Source organism: Castor canadensis, chromosome 14 (genome assembly GCF_047511655.1).
Source record: "Castor canadensis chromosome 14, mCasCan1.hap1v2, whole genome shotgun sequence".
In the NCBI taxonomy this organism is placed as follows: Eukaryota; Metazoa; Chordata; class Mammalia; order Rodentia; family Castoridae; genus Castor; species Castor canadensis.
The window spans coordinates 40,006,841-40,022,035 of NC_133399.1; the positions used below are offsets into that span (position 1 = coordinate 40,006,841).

Below are 15,195 nucleotides of genomic sequence, written 5' to 3' on the forward strand. Positions count from 1 at the left end.
GAGAGGAAATGAAAGGTTGGATATGTCAAGGTCCCTCACCTGGAGACACCTGCGCACCCGCGACCTGCTCAGAGGAGGAGGAGGAGGAGGCGATGGACGCAGGAGGCTCCACCACCCAAGTCTGCAGCACTTGGGGTGACTGGCCGGGGCCCCTTCGCCACACCCTCCTGGTGGCTAGGAGGTCAGGTGCTAAGGGACAGCGCCCTCTCCAGAGCCCAGCCCCTCCCCGGAGCTCCTCCCACCGTCGGGGCGTGGCGGTGCCGGACGCCCCGCCCACCCCGGCGCCGCCCCGCCCCCGGCTCCTCGGTCCGTGCGCCTCCGGGAGACGGGAGACCCGCCGCCCGCCGCCCGGCGCCCTGGACGCCATGAAGCAGCTGTGCCTGTGCGCAGCCGCCTCCTTCGCGGTAGGGCCCCGGTGGGGGGCGCGGGTCCTTCCTCCCTCCCCGTCCCGCCCCGCCCCGCCAGGCTCGCGGGGCCTCCACCCCACCCCCACCCCAGGTCGGGGACAGAATCGGGGGGCGGCTTGTGGGGATAGGCGAGAAGTTTGGGAACACACTAGGGTACGTTTGGGAAGACCGTTTTGAGACTAGATGGGACATTTAGGAGAACGAAGAGGACAATTGGGGGGACACGTTGGAGACAGACGGGGCTATTTGGGGGACAAAGTGGGCATTACTAAGGTGGCACTGTTGTTGGGAAGAGATCCTGACATTTGGAGAATAGTTTCTGAGACTTGAGGGATTTTCTTTTCTTTCCTTTTATTGGGAGGGGGACATTTTTGGGACAGATTATTTGAAGCCAGTGATTTTGGAGAACACTAGGCGTTTGGTAGTGATATTTTGGAATACTTCTAAGGCAGTAATTTTGGTGGGCAGGCCTTGTATATTCGGGGGACAGTGTGGCATTTGAAGTGCAGTTGTGGAAGGACAGATGCAGAGGGACTTGTCAAGGGGTCTCTTGGAGGTGACATTGCAGGATATCTTCACCTCACGGATGCTTGGGGTGGGGCAGTGTGAATGAGATGGTGAGGCTGAGGGATGAGGCTGGTGGTGGATTTTGGATGGATTTTGGGCAGATGCTAGGAGGATGCAGGCTTGGAAAATACTGTCTCAGGCCCCCCCACCCAGGACCACCTGCCCCCACCCCCGCAGCTTCGGCTCAGCCCCACCGACCTCGGCTCCTGCCCGCCCTGTGGCCCCTGCCCCATCCCGAAGCCGGCAGCCAGAGGCAGGCGCCAGGCAAGTGCCCAGGGGCGGGCAGTGAGAGCCTGGAGCCCTGCCTGGGGGGGAGTAGGAAGGGGGCAGCAGCCCACCCAGCCCATGTGCCTCTGGGTGTGCCCCACAGGGCCAAGACTGGGGCAAAAGTGACCAGCGGCTCCTGCAGGCCGTGGAGAACAACGACTCAGCCCAGGTGTCTGCACTTATCACCCGCAAAGGGCTGGTGCCCACGAAGTTGGACCCCGAGGGCAAGTCTGCGTGAGTGCTCATGCCCTAGGGCTGGAATGGCTGAGGTGGAGCTAGGCTGTGACTGACCACCCTCTCTGACCTCCAGGTTCCACCTGGCAGCCATGAGGGGCGCAGCCAGCTGCCTGGAGGTGATGTTGACACATGGCACCAACGTAATGAGCACAGATGGAGCAGGTATTACCAGTTGGGGCCTGGTTAGGAGGCAGAACTTGGACCAGATGCAGAGGCAGGGGTCCATCTGGCCTAGGCTTCAGTGTCCCCTACAGGAAGAAGGGAGTTTGCTCAACTGTCCCTAAGGAGGCATGTGGGCATGACAGCCTGGTACCCCAGGACAGAGACCATGGCTGGCACTTAGCCAGAAGACTCCACAGCTTGTGGGTGGGGGAGGGGGGCAATGGGACATAGCCATACCTGAAGCTTCAGGGTGACAGATGAAATGGTGAGGCACATGAGGAGGTGGGGGTCATAGAGTATCCAGCAGGTATATAGCTGGCTGATGGATGAGTGGGCACATACAGAACAGCCATGCTAGCTGTCCTACCTTGCTAGCTAGGACTCACACTGCTAATCCTAGCTACTGGGGAGGCTGAGATCAGGAGGATCGCAGTTTGAGGGCAGCCTAGGCAAATACTGTGTAAGACCCCCATCTCCAAAATAACCATAGCAAAATGGACTGGAGGTGTGGCTCAAGTGATAGAGCGCTTGCTTTGGAAGTGCAAAGCCCTGAGTTCAAATCCCCATCCCACCAAAAAAGAAAGAACAGCCGAGCTTGTGAGGGGTGGAGCAGAGCTTCCACATAGAACATATAGAGGAACTAGGGTTTGGGGACTTGGAAAGTCACCACGGTTGACACAGACATGGGGAGCATGTCTGGGTGCTCCTGGAGTATTTGGAGCTCTCACCATCACCTGTTCTGTTTAGGTTACAATGCCCTCCACCTGGCTGCCAAGTATGGGCACCCACAGTGTCTGAAGCAACTCCTGCAGGTCGCTGGCCTTCAGCCCTCAGCTACTCCCCAAGCCCCAGATTCTCCCTTGGCCCCACTGCTCCCGAGCTCCAGCAAGTCCTGAACCTCCACAGACTTCCGGCGTCCACACAGGCCCTGGCCGCTTTTACTCTTAGCCTTGGCTACTCCCTGGACACATAGATACCTGAGTGTCCAGATACTCCCCACACTCCAGAGAAACCCCCAGATATTTTCTGAGCCTCAATTTCTTCCCCAAACTCCCAGCTATTGCCGCTTTGTTAATAACCATCATGAAAGTCAAGAGCCACCTGGGGGCAGGGACTGGGATGGGCTCCCCAGAGCAGGGAGGTGGGTAGCAGGGCAGGGGGAGGCCTGAACAAGGGATGAGGTGGCTCTGAAGTCCAGCCACTAGGCGGGGTGACTCTGCACCACGTGACGCATGCTCTCTTCCCAGGCCTCCTGTGCTGTGGATGTGGAGGACAGCAGTGGGTGGACGGCTCTCCATCACGCAGGTGGGTAGTGCCCGGTCCTGTCCTGTCTGCTGTGGCTCGGAGAGCACCAGGACTGGAGGCTCCCTGCCTTCTTTTTTGGGAGAGCTCAGCTGGAACCCTACTGGCCCTTTGAACCTAGGGTCCCATGCGCCATTGAACAGATGAACTCCAACGAGGTTAAATGGCTCACCTACAGTGAGCAGTAACGGACCCAGGTGTCTGCACCCCAAAGTGTGTGTTATTGAAGGCCAGGCCTCCGTGGTGAGGGAGGGGAGCATGGAGTTTGAATTTCCTTGAGGAACTCTTAGGAAAGCCTGAGGTGCAGGCAGCCCTGCCTTCATAACCATCAAATCCAAATTCCAGCCCCCAAAGAGAGGCAGAACCCACCCGCTTGAGCAGAGCCGGGCCCAGTGGCTGAACCCCAGTGCTCATGAGAGCCAGACACATCTGTTCTGATAGAGACACACGACAGAATGGAGTCATGGTTGGGCTGACAAATTCCCTGCAGTTGGAGACCACTGTCACCTAGTGATGGCACTTATTTATTTATGGATTGATTTAATTTGGGGGTAGAACTGTAGTTTGAACACAGGACCTCCATTTGCTTGTCAGGCACTCTGCTACTTTGAGCCATGTCCCCAGCGCTTTAGCTTTTTTTTTTTTTTTTTTTTTTTTTGGATAAGGTCTCCAGTTTGTGCCCCAGGATACCTATACCTCTCTCCTAGCTTGGATGACAGGCGTGATTTATTAAAATGAAGTCTCAATAAGTTTTTTGACCAGGCTGGCTTTGAACTTTGATCCTCCCAATCTCCTTTGTAAGGTTTTTTTTTTTTTTTTTTGCTGTACTGGGGTTTGAACTCAGGGCTTCACACTTGCTAGGCAGGTGCTCTACCACGTGAGCCAATCCACCAGCTCTTTTTTTGTGTTGGTTTTTTTCCGAAATAGGGTCTCATGAACTATCTGCCTGGACTGGCTTTGAACTGTGATGCTTCTGATCTCTGCCTTCTGAGTAGCTGGGGTTACAGGCATGGGCCCCAGGCACCTGGCTTAAAAAGTTCTTTATCCAGCAAACATTTCTTAGGTGTCTGCTATGTGTTGTAGCTACAACAACAAACACAGCTCCATGACTCCCTCAGGCTCACAGTAGGTACTAAGATAGAGTTTGTTGAATCAATGATGGATTCTTGAGGTTAACTGAATTTGAACATGCTGGGATTTGAACCCAGGGATGGCAGAGACTGTTTTCTCATCTCAGCTGGACAGCCTCCAGGCCAGCCTTCTGGCCTCCACTCTGGCCCTGTCCACATACCTGGGGGAGGGTCTCTTAAAACACGTATAGATAACCTCACTCTAGATAAAATCTACCCTTGGCCCTTTCGTTTAGGGACACGAAGGGTCAGGGTCTCTGATTTCTCCAGTGACACCTTGTACAAAGCCCTCCCTTCCCTCTTTGAAGCCCCAACATGTACACCTCCTGATTCCTTGGCTCTACCCAGATCCTCTGACCCCAGGCCCTTTTCCCATGCTGTGACCTCTGCCTGGTGCATTCTTCCTTCATCCTTTCACCTTTAAAACTCAGAACTCACTGGAGGCCTGGCTCAAGTGGCAGAGCACCTGCCAAGCAAGGACAAGACCCTGAGTTCAAACTCCAGCCTGCTAAAACAAAACAAAACAGAACAGTCACAACTGAAGTCAAACCACGCAAAGTCTATCTAGCCTGGGCATTTAGCATTCTTTGAAGAAGGGTTCAGCACAGTAAATGCTGGTTAGGTCTAAGAGGAAGAAACAGATAAAAACTGGAATTACAGTGGCTCATGCTTGTGAGTGGCTAGCTACTCAGGAGGCAGAGATCAGGAGAATTGAGGTGAGGTTCGATGCCAACCCGACAAATAGTTCGAGAGACCCTAGCTGGAAAGTACCCATCGCAAAAAAAGGGCTGGTGGCATGGCTCACGAGGTAGAGCATATGCCTAGCAAGTGTGAGGCCCTGGGTTTAAAACCTAGTACTGAAAAAAAAAAACAAAGCCTATGCCTTCCACCTCCAGACAGAACCATGGCACACCTTGCTGAGAACGAGGACTGGAAGTCACCAGACCAGCAGACCAGCCTCCTAGGCATCACTCTCTCTGTCTCTGACCCCACTGGGTGGCCCTGAGTGTAGCAGGGCCTGTTTCTCATTGTGCCATGGAATCAAGTCTTCATTATGGGTCTCCCAGGGGAGGGGGAAGGTCATGTCCTGCCTACTCCCTCTCGTCTCTTTCCCAGCTGCTGGCGGCTGCCTGTCCTGCTCAGAGATGCTCTGTTCCTTCAAAGCCCATCTGAACCCCCGGGATCGGGTGAGCTTCTGGGATCTTTGGGGAAAGATGCCACCTTTGAGGTGCGCTGCCACCAAACGGCGGCCTCCCAGGCATCCATTACAAAGATGAGGTCTGGGGTGAAGATCAAGGGTGGTCATCTAGGCTTCCCTACCTCCCGGGGTCATCTTCTCATGCCACCTCACCCCCCACTTCCTCCTCCCTACCAGTCGGGCGCCACGCCCCTCATCATAGCAGCTCAGATGTGTCACACAGATCTGTGCCGCCTCCTCCTACAACAGGGGGCTGCTGCAAATGACCAGGACCTGCAGGGCAGGTGAGCACCTCCATCTCAACCCGTCCATCACGTCCTGTGTGACCCTGGGCAACTTCTTAACCTCTCTGAGTGGGGAACCTAGTCGCCTCCTCCTCCCAGCCCGAGCGTGGGGGCTTGGGGACGTCCTCACCTCTTCAGCACCCCCCTTCCCCGCAGGACAGCCCTGATGCTGGCCTGTGAGGGGGCCAGCCCCGAAACCGTGGAGGTGCTGCTGCAGGGCGGGGCCCAGCCAGGCATCACGGACGCACTGGGCCAGGACGCAGCTCACTACGGAGCCCTAGCGGGGGACAAACTCATCTTGCACCTCCTGCAGGAGGCAGCCCAGCGCCCCTCACCTCCCAGCGGTATGCAAGCCCCTCTCCCCCGTCTCTTTCTGGGCAGTCTCTGGTCACCCCTCTTTTTCTCCATTGCGGGTAGTCTCAGGGTACCTCTGTCTGCTGTTTTGTGGGAGGTTTCATGGCTCCCCTGATCAGGGCAGTTTCAAGGAGCCCCAGAGCATGTAGACTAGCCTGGGGGTCCACTCTGATTTCCTGGGCATCCTTTGTCTTAGGGCTTTGCCTTTCCTGAAAAGTGGCAGCCCCCACTCCACCCCACCTTGGAAGCGCCCTCTGTCTCTCTCTCTTTTTCTCTCTGAGGGTCAAGGCCCTTCCTATCAGCATTCTTCCAGTGGTGGGTTCCTATCTTAAAAGCCCTGCTGCTAGGGCCGGGCATGGTGGTATACAGCTGTAATCCCAGTCCTCAGGAGGCTGAGGCAGGAAGATCTCGAATTCCAGGTCAGACTGGATTACATAGTGAGACTCTGTCTCCAAAAAACAATCAAAAGAGTCCCTGATTCTTGGGGGCATCGGGAGCCCCGCTGCAAGTCCCCTGGGCTTACTAGTGCCCCTCTAGGAGCTGGGAATGGAGTCCTTCGACTCTAGTGCCTGACACTGCTTTCCTCTCCCTTCCCTCCTAGAGGACGACTCTGGCGAGGCCTCATCCCAGGTATGGATCCTAAGGAGTGATGGAGTTGCGCTCCCCGTGTGCACACTCGCTTCCCCTGTCCCCAAGTTCTGCCCCATGGTTGCCTGGAAGGACCTGTTCGCAAAGAATGTTACTGTCCCGGTACACTGCCACCTAGTGGCGGCCTCATGTATAACATAACTCCCCAAACTGAGGGCGAACACTGGAGAGATGGCGCTAAATGGTGGGGTGGCAGAGGGAACTAAAGGGAGTGAGGGCTGGTGTCTCCTGGGAAAGAGGGACATCTGGCTTCTTTCCCTCTCCCAAGTCTTCCATGTCTCAGATCCACAGGGAGCAGGAATTTGAAGACAGTCTGATCCAGCCAGAGAAAGTCCCAAGGCCCAGAGAGGGCAGAGACGAAGAAATTAGCTCTAGAAGATTCAGTGGGTTGGCGCCTTAATGATCGGATGAGTGAGGACAAGGGGGAGGCAGGGACCCAATATGGGTCCAGAGGAAGTCAGGGCAGAGATGGTAGCTATGGGCCGGCTGCACTGGGTCACTTCAGAGGGACGCTGGCATGGTCCCCATGTGTCCCCTTCACCCTCTGTCCACCCCAGAACTCTGTGTCCAGCCATGAAAAGCGAGGGGCCTTTAAGAAGCGGAAAGCGCCACAGCCTCCCGCCAGCATCCCTGTGCCGGTGAGAGGTGCTCCAGCTGTGGGGGGAGGAATGGGGACCCCAGGGCAGGGTGGGGCTCTGGCTCAGACGCAGACCTCATCTAACAGCCATGGCTCCCGGGTGGGGAGGGGAACAGGATGATCAGGAAGCCTATGAAGAGATCGTGCGCCTGCGGCAGGAGAGAGGCCGCCTTCTGCAGAAGATCCGAGGCCTTGAACAGCACAAGGAACACAGGAAACAGGAGGTTAGGAGGCTGAAGAGACCCAGACCTGGGTGGGGGCAATTTAGGGAAAGATACCCTCTACCTCTGCCATCTCCTCTCCTCCCTAGCTCCCCTTTGATCCTGCTGCTCCAACCACTGTTTCTCCAACATGCCAGACTCAGTCCTGCCCCAGGGCCTTTGCACAGACCCTTTCCTCTGTTGAAAGTACTGTTCTCCCAGATGTCCCCACACCTTCCTTCCTCACATCCTCTGCTCAAAAGAACCCCTGTTAAAGACACCTCCACTCCCCTTTTTATTTAAAATTGCAACAGCCCCTACTCCTTAGTTTTCCTTATTCTTCCATAGCACTTAAGACTTTGAACACACGTAAATTTTACTCCTGTTCACTCACTCACTGTAAGCCCACCAGGACGGGCTTGGTCTGGCGCACAATATGATACTTCATGCTTACCGATGAATGAAAATTTGGATGAGAGAATGAATGAATTAGTGAGCCCAAAATGGGCACTGGCTAAAACACTTGAGTGAATTTGTGGACAGAACTGTGTCTGGCACCCAGCAGGCGCTCACTAAATATTGCTGAGACAGGTGGCATGGGCTGGCACACAGCAGATGCTCCGCAGACATCTGTGGATGGAATGGGGGACCTTCTAGGCAGAGGACCCATCTGTGAATGGAACTGGGGTAGGGAAGCCCTCTACCCAAATCCAGCCGAGCTCCCCCTTCTCCTGTGCAGCCCCAGGAGGCCGAAGCCAGCTCCCTGCACAGCCTGGAAAGACAGGTAAGGGGTAGGGCGGAGCGGGCCGCTGGGCTGCCGGGCGTCTCCTCCCGGAGGCGGTTGAGCCCCACGTCCTGCTCCAGGTGCAAGAGCTGCAGCAGCTGCTGGCGGAGAGGCAGGAGGAGAAGGAGAGCCTGGGGCGAGAGGTGGAAAGCTTGCAGAGCCGGCTGTCCCTGCTGGAGGTGGGCAGCAGAGGTGGGGCGGGGCCAGAGGCAGGGTGGGTGGGGTAAGAGGCGGGCCAGGGCAGAACCAGTGGTGGGATGGGTCAGGGGTGGGGCCAGAGCGGGAGGTGGGTGGAGCCAGGGCGGGGCTAAAGCTAGGGCAGGGGCAGAGCCAAGACTGGATCCGGAGGTGGGTGGGGCTGCAGCCAGGGTGTGGCGATGGGGTGGGGCTGGAGCCGGGTGGGCCGGGCCAGGGGCGGGACTTCTGTGACAGGGACATGACCATCACACCAATATACTTAATAGCTTCACAGCAGATACTCCCCACAAACCCACTCACACAAATAACAGCCACAGATACACACATACCCGTGATGGACGATTTTCCAAACACGCAAAGATGGGCAAGCACGGTCCTCCACATACATTGCACATGCAACAGAAAGCACACGTACAGTTTATAGACACCCAAGAAGCTGATTCATGAGTGCATCATGGCATACGTACATGTCATATGCATGTGTGCGCACACAGCAAACCATCTCATTCCATCTCACACAGACCACAACTCACAAATACGTAGACACACAATTACTTCTCGAAATACAGACACACAGACAACTGCAATTGTAAATACACACTTACACAAACACTCAAAACAACCATGCACACACACAGCGCAAAACATAATCACGCACAGGAGAGGAAGGGGCCACAGCTCACGCACCCCCAAAACTACCCTCACACATAGAATCCCAAACACAGCTGCAGCCAACCACTCTCACGTACGGAAGCCCCCACACAGCTGCATAGCTGCACCCCACTGTGGGTCCCCATGTCCAGGAGGGGAACATCACCTGCACATTGGCCAGGAAACTTGGGGATCCAGACCCACAAGAGGTTAATATCCAGACAGAAACTCTAGCAGGTTGTTTGAAAGCATAAAAAAAAAAAAATGGGCATGGAGGGCTATGGGGAGCGCTTGCCTAGCATGTGTGAGGCCCTGGATTCATCCTTAGCACCGCAAAACAAGGGTGCGTGTGGCAAAAGACACAGTGGGTGGTTGGAAGTACTCACAGCCAATCCTTGCTCATGAGGAGTCCTGCAGGTTTATTAACACCTCAGTCCACTCTGGAGTCTCGGGGTGGGGAATGGGGGTGGCAGGGAGCAGGACCCCAAGCCGGAGTCTGCCTCCCACCCCAGAACGAGCGAGAGAACACCAGCTACGATGTGGCCACTCTGCAGGATGAGGAAGGGGAGCTGCCTGACTTCCCAGGTGGGTCCGGCCTCCCCACCCCCATCCATGGCCACCTGGTCCTGGGCTCATGACTTTGCAAGTGTGACACTTGTGCACACACTGTTAGTCACTCTGTGTGCTGAGCCAGCCCTGGGGTACCTGATGTGCTGCCCCAGACTCCCAGCTCCTGTCCCATGTGGCCTGTGACCCCAGTCTGTCTCTCCGTCCACCAGGGATGGAGGCGCTGCTGTCCAAACGGCTGAGCCCGTCAGCCCAGGAGCTCCTGGCCACACTGCAGGCGCAGGTGGCCGAGCTCACAAGGCAGAACCAGGAGCTGATGGAGAAAGTCCAGGTGGGTAAACCGAGGCCCCAGACAGATCTGAGGACCTGGGGGCTTGTTCTCAGGGTCGGGATGGGCAGGGAAGGTGGCGCAAGTGCCCCGTGCCCCCAAAGACACTTCAACCCCCTCTGCCTGCCTCCCTCCCCCAGATCCTGGAGGAGTTGGAGAAGGACGAGGTGCAGATGGAGGGGAGTGGTCTGCCCGAGGTTGTCCCGCTGGTCCTCTATGACTCTCTGCGGGCCGAGTTTGACCAGCTCCGACGGCAGCACGCCGAGGCCCTGCGTGTGCTGGAGCAGCAGGAGGCGCCACAGGCCCCCAGAAAAGAGGGGGCAGCCCACGGGGAGGGCGAGGGGGAGGGCGCCAAGACCACCCAAAACGGACCGTGCAGTGCAGAGCTGAACGGCAGCGTGGCTCTGGAAACCAAAGTTAACGGAGTTGAGACCACAGATGAGAAGGATGGAGAAGTTGACACCAGAGAAGCCAGGACTGTAGCAGCAGTGTCCCCAGTGCCTGAGGCCACAGGAACCAGGGCCACAGAAACAAAAAACATGGGTGCAGAGGCCACAGAATCAGGGGGTAATGGAGTTGAGGCTATGGAATCAAAGACCACAGAGGCTGACGTCCAAGGTATGAAGGCAGCAGAAGAGAATGCTGAAACTAAGGCCACAGGAGCTGAGGCCACAAAAACAAAAGCAGCAGAATCTGAAGCAGAGGTCAATGGAATGGATGCAGTGCAAGTAGAAGTTACAGAGACACAAAACATAAACATGGAGGCCACAGTAGCTAAGGCCACATCTGTGGAGGCCACGGAAGTGGAGGCCACCACCCCAGAGGTCCCTGTCGGGCCCGTCCTCCACCCTGGTGCTGCTGAAGCCTCGGAAAAGCTACAGGCTGAGCTGGAGACCAGAATCCGAGGCTTGGAGGAGGCGCTTCGGCGGCGGGAGCAAGAGGCGGCCGCGGAGTTGGAGGCAGCCCGTGGCAAGTGCGAGGCCGCAGAGGCTGAGGCTGGCAGGCTGCGGGAGCAGGTGCGAGAGACCGAGGGCAGTGGGGGTAGTGGTGGTGACACTGTCCAGCTGCGGGCGGCCCTGGAGCAAGCCCGGCAGGACCTTCACGATCGTGACTGCCGCCTGCGGGAGCTGGAGGCGGCTGTGGCCTGGCTGGACGAGGCCCGGGCTGGCCGGCTGCTGGCTGAGGAGGAGGCCCGGGGCCTGCGGGCAGAGCTGGCCCAGCGGGAGGAGGTGCGGCTGGAGCAGAGCCGGGAGCTGGAGGTGCTGCGGGAGCAGCTGGCCACGGCCAAGGCCACAGGGGAGCAGCACCGGGCTGCGGCCGCCGAGCTGGGCCAAGCGCGGGCCGCCGCCGAGGCCAGGGCCACTGAGCTGGCCGTGGCATGCGACGAGGCCCGGCGGGGCCTGGCGGAGCTGCGGGAGGCCTCCGAGGCCCTGCGCCAGTCCTCAGTGCCCGCGGCCGAGCATCACCGGCTGCAAGACGAGGCTCTGGAGCTGCGGGGCCGGGCGGCCAGCCTGGAGCAGGAGGTGGTGGCCACGGGCAAGGAGGCCGCCCGGCTGCGCGCAGAGCTGGAACGCGAGCGCATGGGCAGCGTGGCGCGCTCCGAGCACCAGCGAGTTGTGGCAGCGCTGCAGGCCGATGTGGCCCGGCTGGAGGGACAGATGGAGGAGCTGGCCAGACGGCACGAGAAGACCAGTGCTGAGGTCTTCCAGGTGAGTGTGGTCAGTCGTGTCCCTCTTTCCCCCCCGACACGAAGGTTTTGACCTCGCAGCCATGGGGTGTTGGAAACCCCATCATGTCTCTGACTTCCTGGATGTCACGAGTTGTATTTTCTTTTCCTTCTTCCTTCCTTTCTTCTTTCCTTCCTCCCTCCCTCCCCTCCCTTCCCTCTTTCCTTGACAGGACTGGGCTTGAACTCAGGGCTCCACACCTTCGAAGCAGGTGTTCTGCTGTTTAAGCCACTCCTCCAGTCCATTTTGCTCTGGTTATTTTGGAGATGGGGGTCTCGTGAACTGTTTGCCCGGGGATGGCCTCAAACCACGATCCTCCCAATCTCAGCCTCCCAAGTAGATAGGATTACAGGCTTGAGTCACTGGTGCCCGGCTCACAGTGCCTGCAGTTTTTTTGTAACCAGTGAAAGGTTTCTCCCGCTGTTCTTAGCTAATACTCTTTTTTCTGTTTGTCACTTTTTCACTCAGTTCTTCTCTTTTACTTTAGTTTCATAAGAAATCTACATATTTTCACTCCATTGTCAGAGAAAAGGACATTAGGGATAATAGAAAATAATATCATTAACTCGAATACAGCACTGACTGTGTGCCAGATACGGTCCTAAGCATGTGCTATGTATTTGCTCCTGTGTCCTCAGCAACCACGCTATGGAGTTATGAAGTGGTGGCTTTTATTAATAGGCTCGTTTTACATATGAGGAAACTGGTGCCCAGAGAGGTCGAGTCACTTGTCCAAGCACACACAGCTAATATAGTCCAGAGGTGCACAGCAGGATCAGAATGTTCACAGGGCCAAGGGGAAATCCAGTACTCCCCTGAGTCAGATCCCTAGAGAGCACCATGGACTTGGATGTCCTCAGGCTAAAATTAAAGGGGCAGAAGCAGTCTGGGATTCAAGCATCCTGAGAGTCACACGTGGGCTTGGGCCACAGGTGCAGCGTGAGGCATTATTCATGAAGAGCGAGCGGCACGCAGCTGAGGCCCAGCTGGCCACGGCGGAGCAGCAGCTACGGGGGCTACGCACCGAGGCCGAAAGGGCTCGCCAGGTCCAGAGCCGTGCCCAGGAGGCCCTGGACAAGGCCAAGGAGAAGGATAAGAAGGTGGGAGCCCCCTCTCCCACACTGTCGGGGACTTCACTCAGCAGAAGTTGCAGAGAATCTAAGAATATCCCAGCTGGACAGGTTGTGGAAAATCAGCACATTTTCCAGATGGCAAACTGAGGCACAGACAAGCAAGCAGTCTCAGCTCTAGCCACGAAGGCTGTATTGAGAGCTTACTGCATGCATTTAACCCTCACATCACATTCCAAAAGGGAGGGACTTTAAAAAGCCCCATTTTAGGAAACAGCCACAGAGACATGAAACCACTGCCCATGGTCACACAGCCATTTGATGGTCCAGCCTATGTTAGACAGCAACAATAATAACACTGATGACAGAAGCTTCTAGGTGCTGGGCAAATGACCACTTTCTCTCTTCACACGATCCTAAAAGCCAGAAAGCATTTTCATCCCCACTTTCCTGACGAGTTAAACTGGGGCTCCCAGAGGGGAAAGGAGGAGCTGGAGTCACACAGCTTATCACTGGACAGTGAGTGAGTTCCCTCAGAGACCCCATTCTCTGCAGGGCGTCCTGGGCCTGTCCCCTGGTGGGAAGGACAGAATGGCCCATGACCAGGAAGCTGAGATCTACAGTAAATAATAAGGTTCATCATTTATTGAGTGCCTGCTGTTTAAACTGAATCTCCATGCAGGATCACAGCCACAAGGGGATAAGTCACCTTCCCACCCTCGATAAAGGGGCAGAACAGAGTCTTGAACCCAGGGCCACCTGACCCCAGCCCAGCCAGTTCAGGTGGCTTTCAGTTCTGCTGCTCCCACAGCATTCATTTTCCCAGTGGCCCAACAGAGACCCCAAGAGGGGACAAGAAGGATCAAAATATTTGCTGCTCTGTAGGGTAGACCATCTCTGTCATAAGCACTCCATGCTACCATGCGAGCAGATATGAGACAAACACAACCAAACAGGCGGGGCCGTGTGCCATTAAAACTTTACTTATAAAGGTCTAAATGTGAATTGCCATAATCTCCACGTGTCACTAGCTAGAGTTCTTTTGACCTTCCCCCCTCGCATTTAAAAACGTGGAAACCATTCTTAGCCCGTGGGCAGTATGAAAACAAGCGGGGGGGCTGGATCTGCCCCTCCCCCTGCCAGTTTGCAAACCCCTAGGACATGACTTTCCTAGCAAACATTGATCAGCTGCCCAGACCAGGCCCCCAGCCTGTGGTTCCAGGTGGCAGCTAACAGTGCCCTCCTTCCAGATCACAGAACTGTCCAAAGAAGTGTTCAGTCTTAAAGAGGCCCTGAAGGAACAGCCGGCCCCGGTCAGTCCCGAGGTGGAGGCCCTGCGTGACCAGGTCAGAGCTTTGCAGCGACAAGTGGAGGTAAGGGCTGCGGTGAGCAGAGCTCAGCATAGTCACCTCCATCCTCTCCAGCATAGCACAGGGCCCAGACAGGGACAGGGCAGATGGGATGGCAGGGCATGGGCAGAAATATTTCCATCCTGGAGCCACTGGCTGTCACCTGGTGCCTGCCACTGTAGCTCAAGCTAAGTGTGGTGGAGCATTTGGATGTGTCTTGCTGGGGGGCGGGGTCCCGCTTTTCTGAGCGCCCCTCCTCCATGCCTGCAGGAGGCTGCCAGGGACCACTGTGCTGTGGTAGCTTTGTACAGAAGCCATCTCCTGTATGCCATCCAGGTGAGTCACTTGGGGTCCCAGCTCCATCTCAGCCTTGGCATACTTCTGCTGTTGTCTGGGCCTCAGTTTCCCCTTCTGTGCAGTGGGAGGCTGGGCCAGGGAGAGGCTTGTGGCCTCTCCACATGCATCTCCTTCCTCATTAGCTTCCTTCCTTGTGGTGGTGGGGGGGTGACAGAAGTCAGGGGATAGGGAACCAGACCAAGTGCCCCCAGGGTCTCTCTCTCTTTCTGTTCCTGCACCCCAGGGCCAGATGGACGAAGATGTGCAACGGATTCTTAGTCAGATTTTACAGATGCAACGACTGCAGGCCCAAGGCCGCTGAGGCTGGGAGGGCTGCACAGACTCCCTCACCCTCCATAAGCCTCAGTGCCCTCCAGGCTGGGCTCTGGAGGACCAGCTGCCCCTGGCCTTGAGGCAAGACCAACTTGCCAAGCACCCACAGGCCAACCTCAGACTCTTCCTGGCTATATTGGCCCTACTGGTCCCTGCACACTCTGGTCAATCTGGCAGCTCCTTTCCCTCCCCACCGGAGAATCTGTGACTCCCTATGTCCTGTCCGTGTCCCATCATGGACACTGATACAGGAATAAAAGCGTGTCGTGCACAAAACAAGGTGTAGCCTCATTGCAGGGTGTGGGGGCAGGGAGGGGACGGGGCAGTCTAGAGCAGGAAGCCCTCCTCCCTTCCTCCCACCCAGCCTGAAATGGGTTATCATAATAAATACGATTTTAATGCAGTCTTTTTAAATTTAATTAAAATGGGTGCAGAAAAAGCCCACAATAGTGAGCTTGG

At 56.4% G+C, this 15,195-nt stretch overlaps 1 protein-coding gene across 6 annotated transcripts; it reads left to right on the plus strand.

Moving 5' to 3' along the window:
- The first annotated feature begins 273 nt into the window (after positions 1-273).
- Ankrd24 (ankyrin repeat domain 24) lies at positions 274-15,051 on the plus strand. Of its 6 annotated transcripts, none has more exons than XM_074054352.1 (21): positions 274-404; positions 1,345-1,475; positions 1,552-1,640; positions 2,388-2,452; positions 2,888-2,945; positions 5,189-5,259; positions 5,448-5,554; positions 5,711-5,898; positions 6,510-6,538; positions 7,114-7,194; positions 7,310-7,417; positions 8,133-8,177; positions 8,258-8,356; positions 9,539-9,611; positions 9,806-9,924; positions 10,062-10,118; positions 10,269-11,630; positions 12,581-12,748; positions 13,969-14,091; positions 14,338-14,403; positions 14,648-15,050. In XM_074054352.1, the coding sequence occupies exons 1-21, from the start codon at positions 366-368 to the stop codon at positions 14,723-14,725; spliced, it is 3,156 nt and encodes a 1,051-aa protein (XP_073910453.1). In that variant the 5' UTR covers positions 274-365; the 3' UTR covers positions 14,726-15,050. The 6 variants fall into 6 exon arrangements, with proteins under 6 accessions (XP_073910453.1, XP_073910452.1, XP_073910455.1 ...); XM_074054356.1 differs by adding an exon at positions 1,152-1,238 and having other exon boundaries at positions 351-404; positions 10,062-11,630; XM_074054351.1 differs by having other exon boundaries at positions 10,062-11,630; positions 14,648-15,049.
- Positions 15,052-15,195: the final 144 nt, after the last annotated feature.

Excerpts from the sequence above, each read along its gene's own strand:
- Ankrd24 (XM_074054356.1), top strand. The coding sequence starts at position 366 with ATGAAGCAGCTGTGCCTGTGCGCAGCCGCCTCCTTCGCG. Across the intron at positions 5,899-6,509 it reads GCGCCCCTCACCTCCCAGCG|AGGACGACTCTGGCGAGGCC; the intron begins GTATGCAAGCCC and ends CTTCCCTCCTAG. Across the intron at positions 9,612-9,805 it reads GGAGCTGCCTGACTTCCCAG|GGATGGAGGCGCTGCTGTCC; the intron begins GTGGGTCCGGCC and ends TCCGTCCACCAG.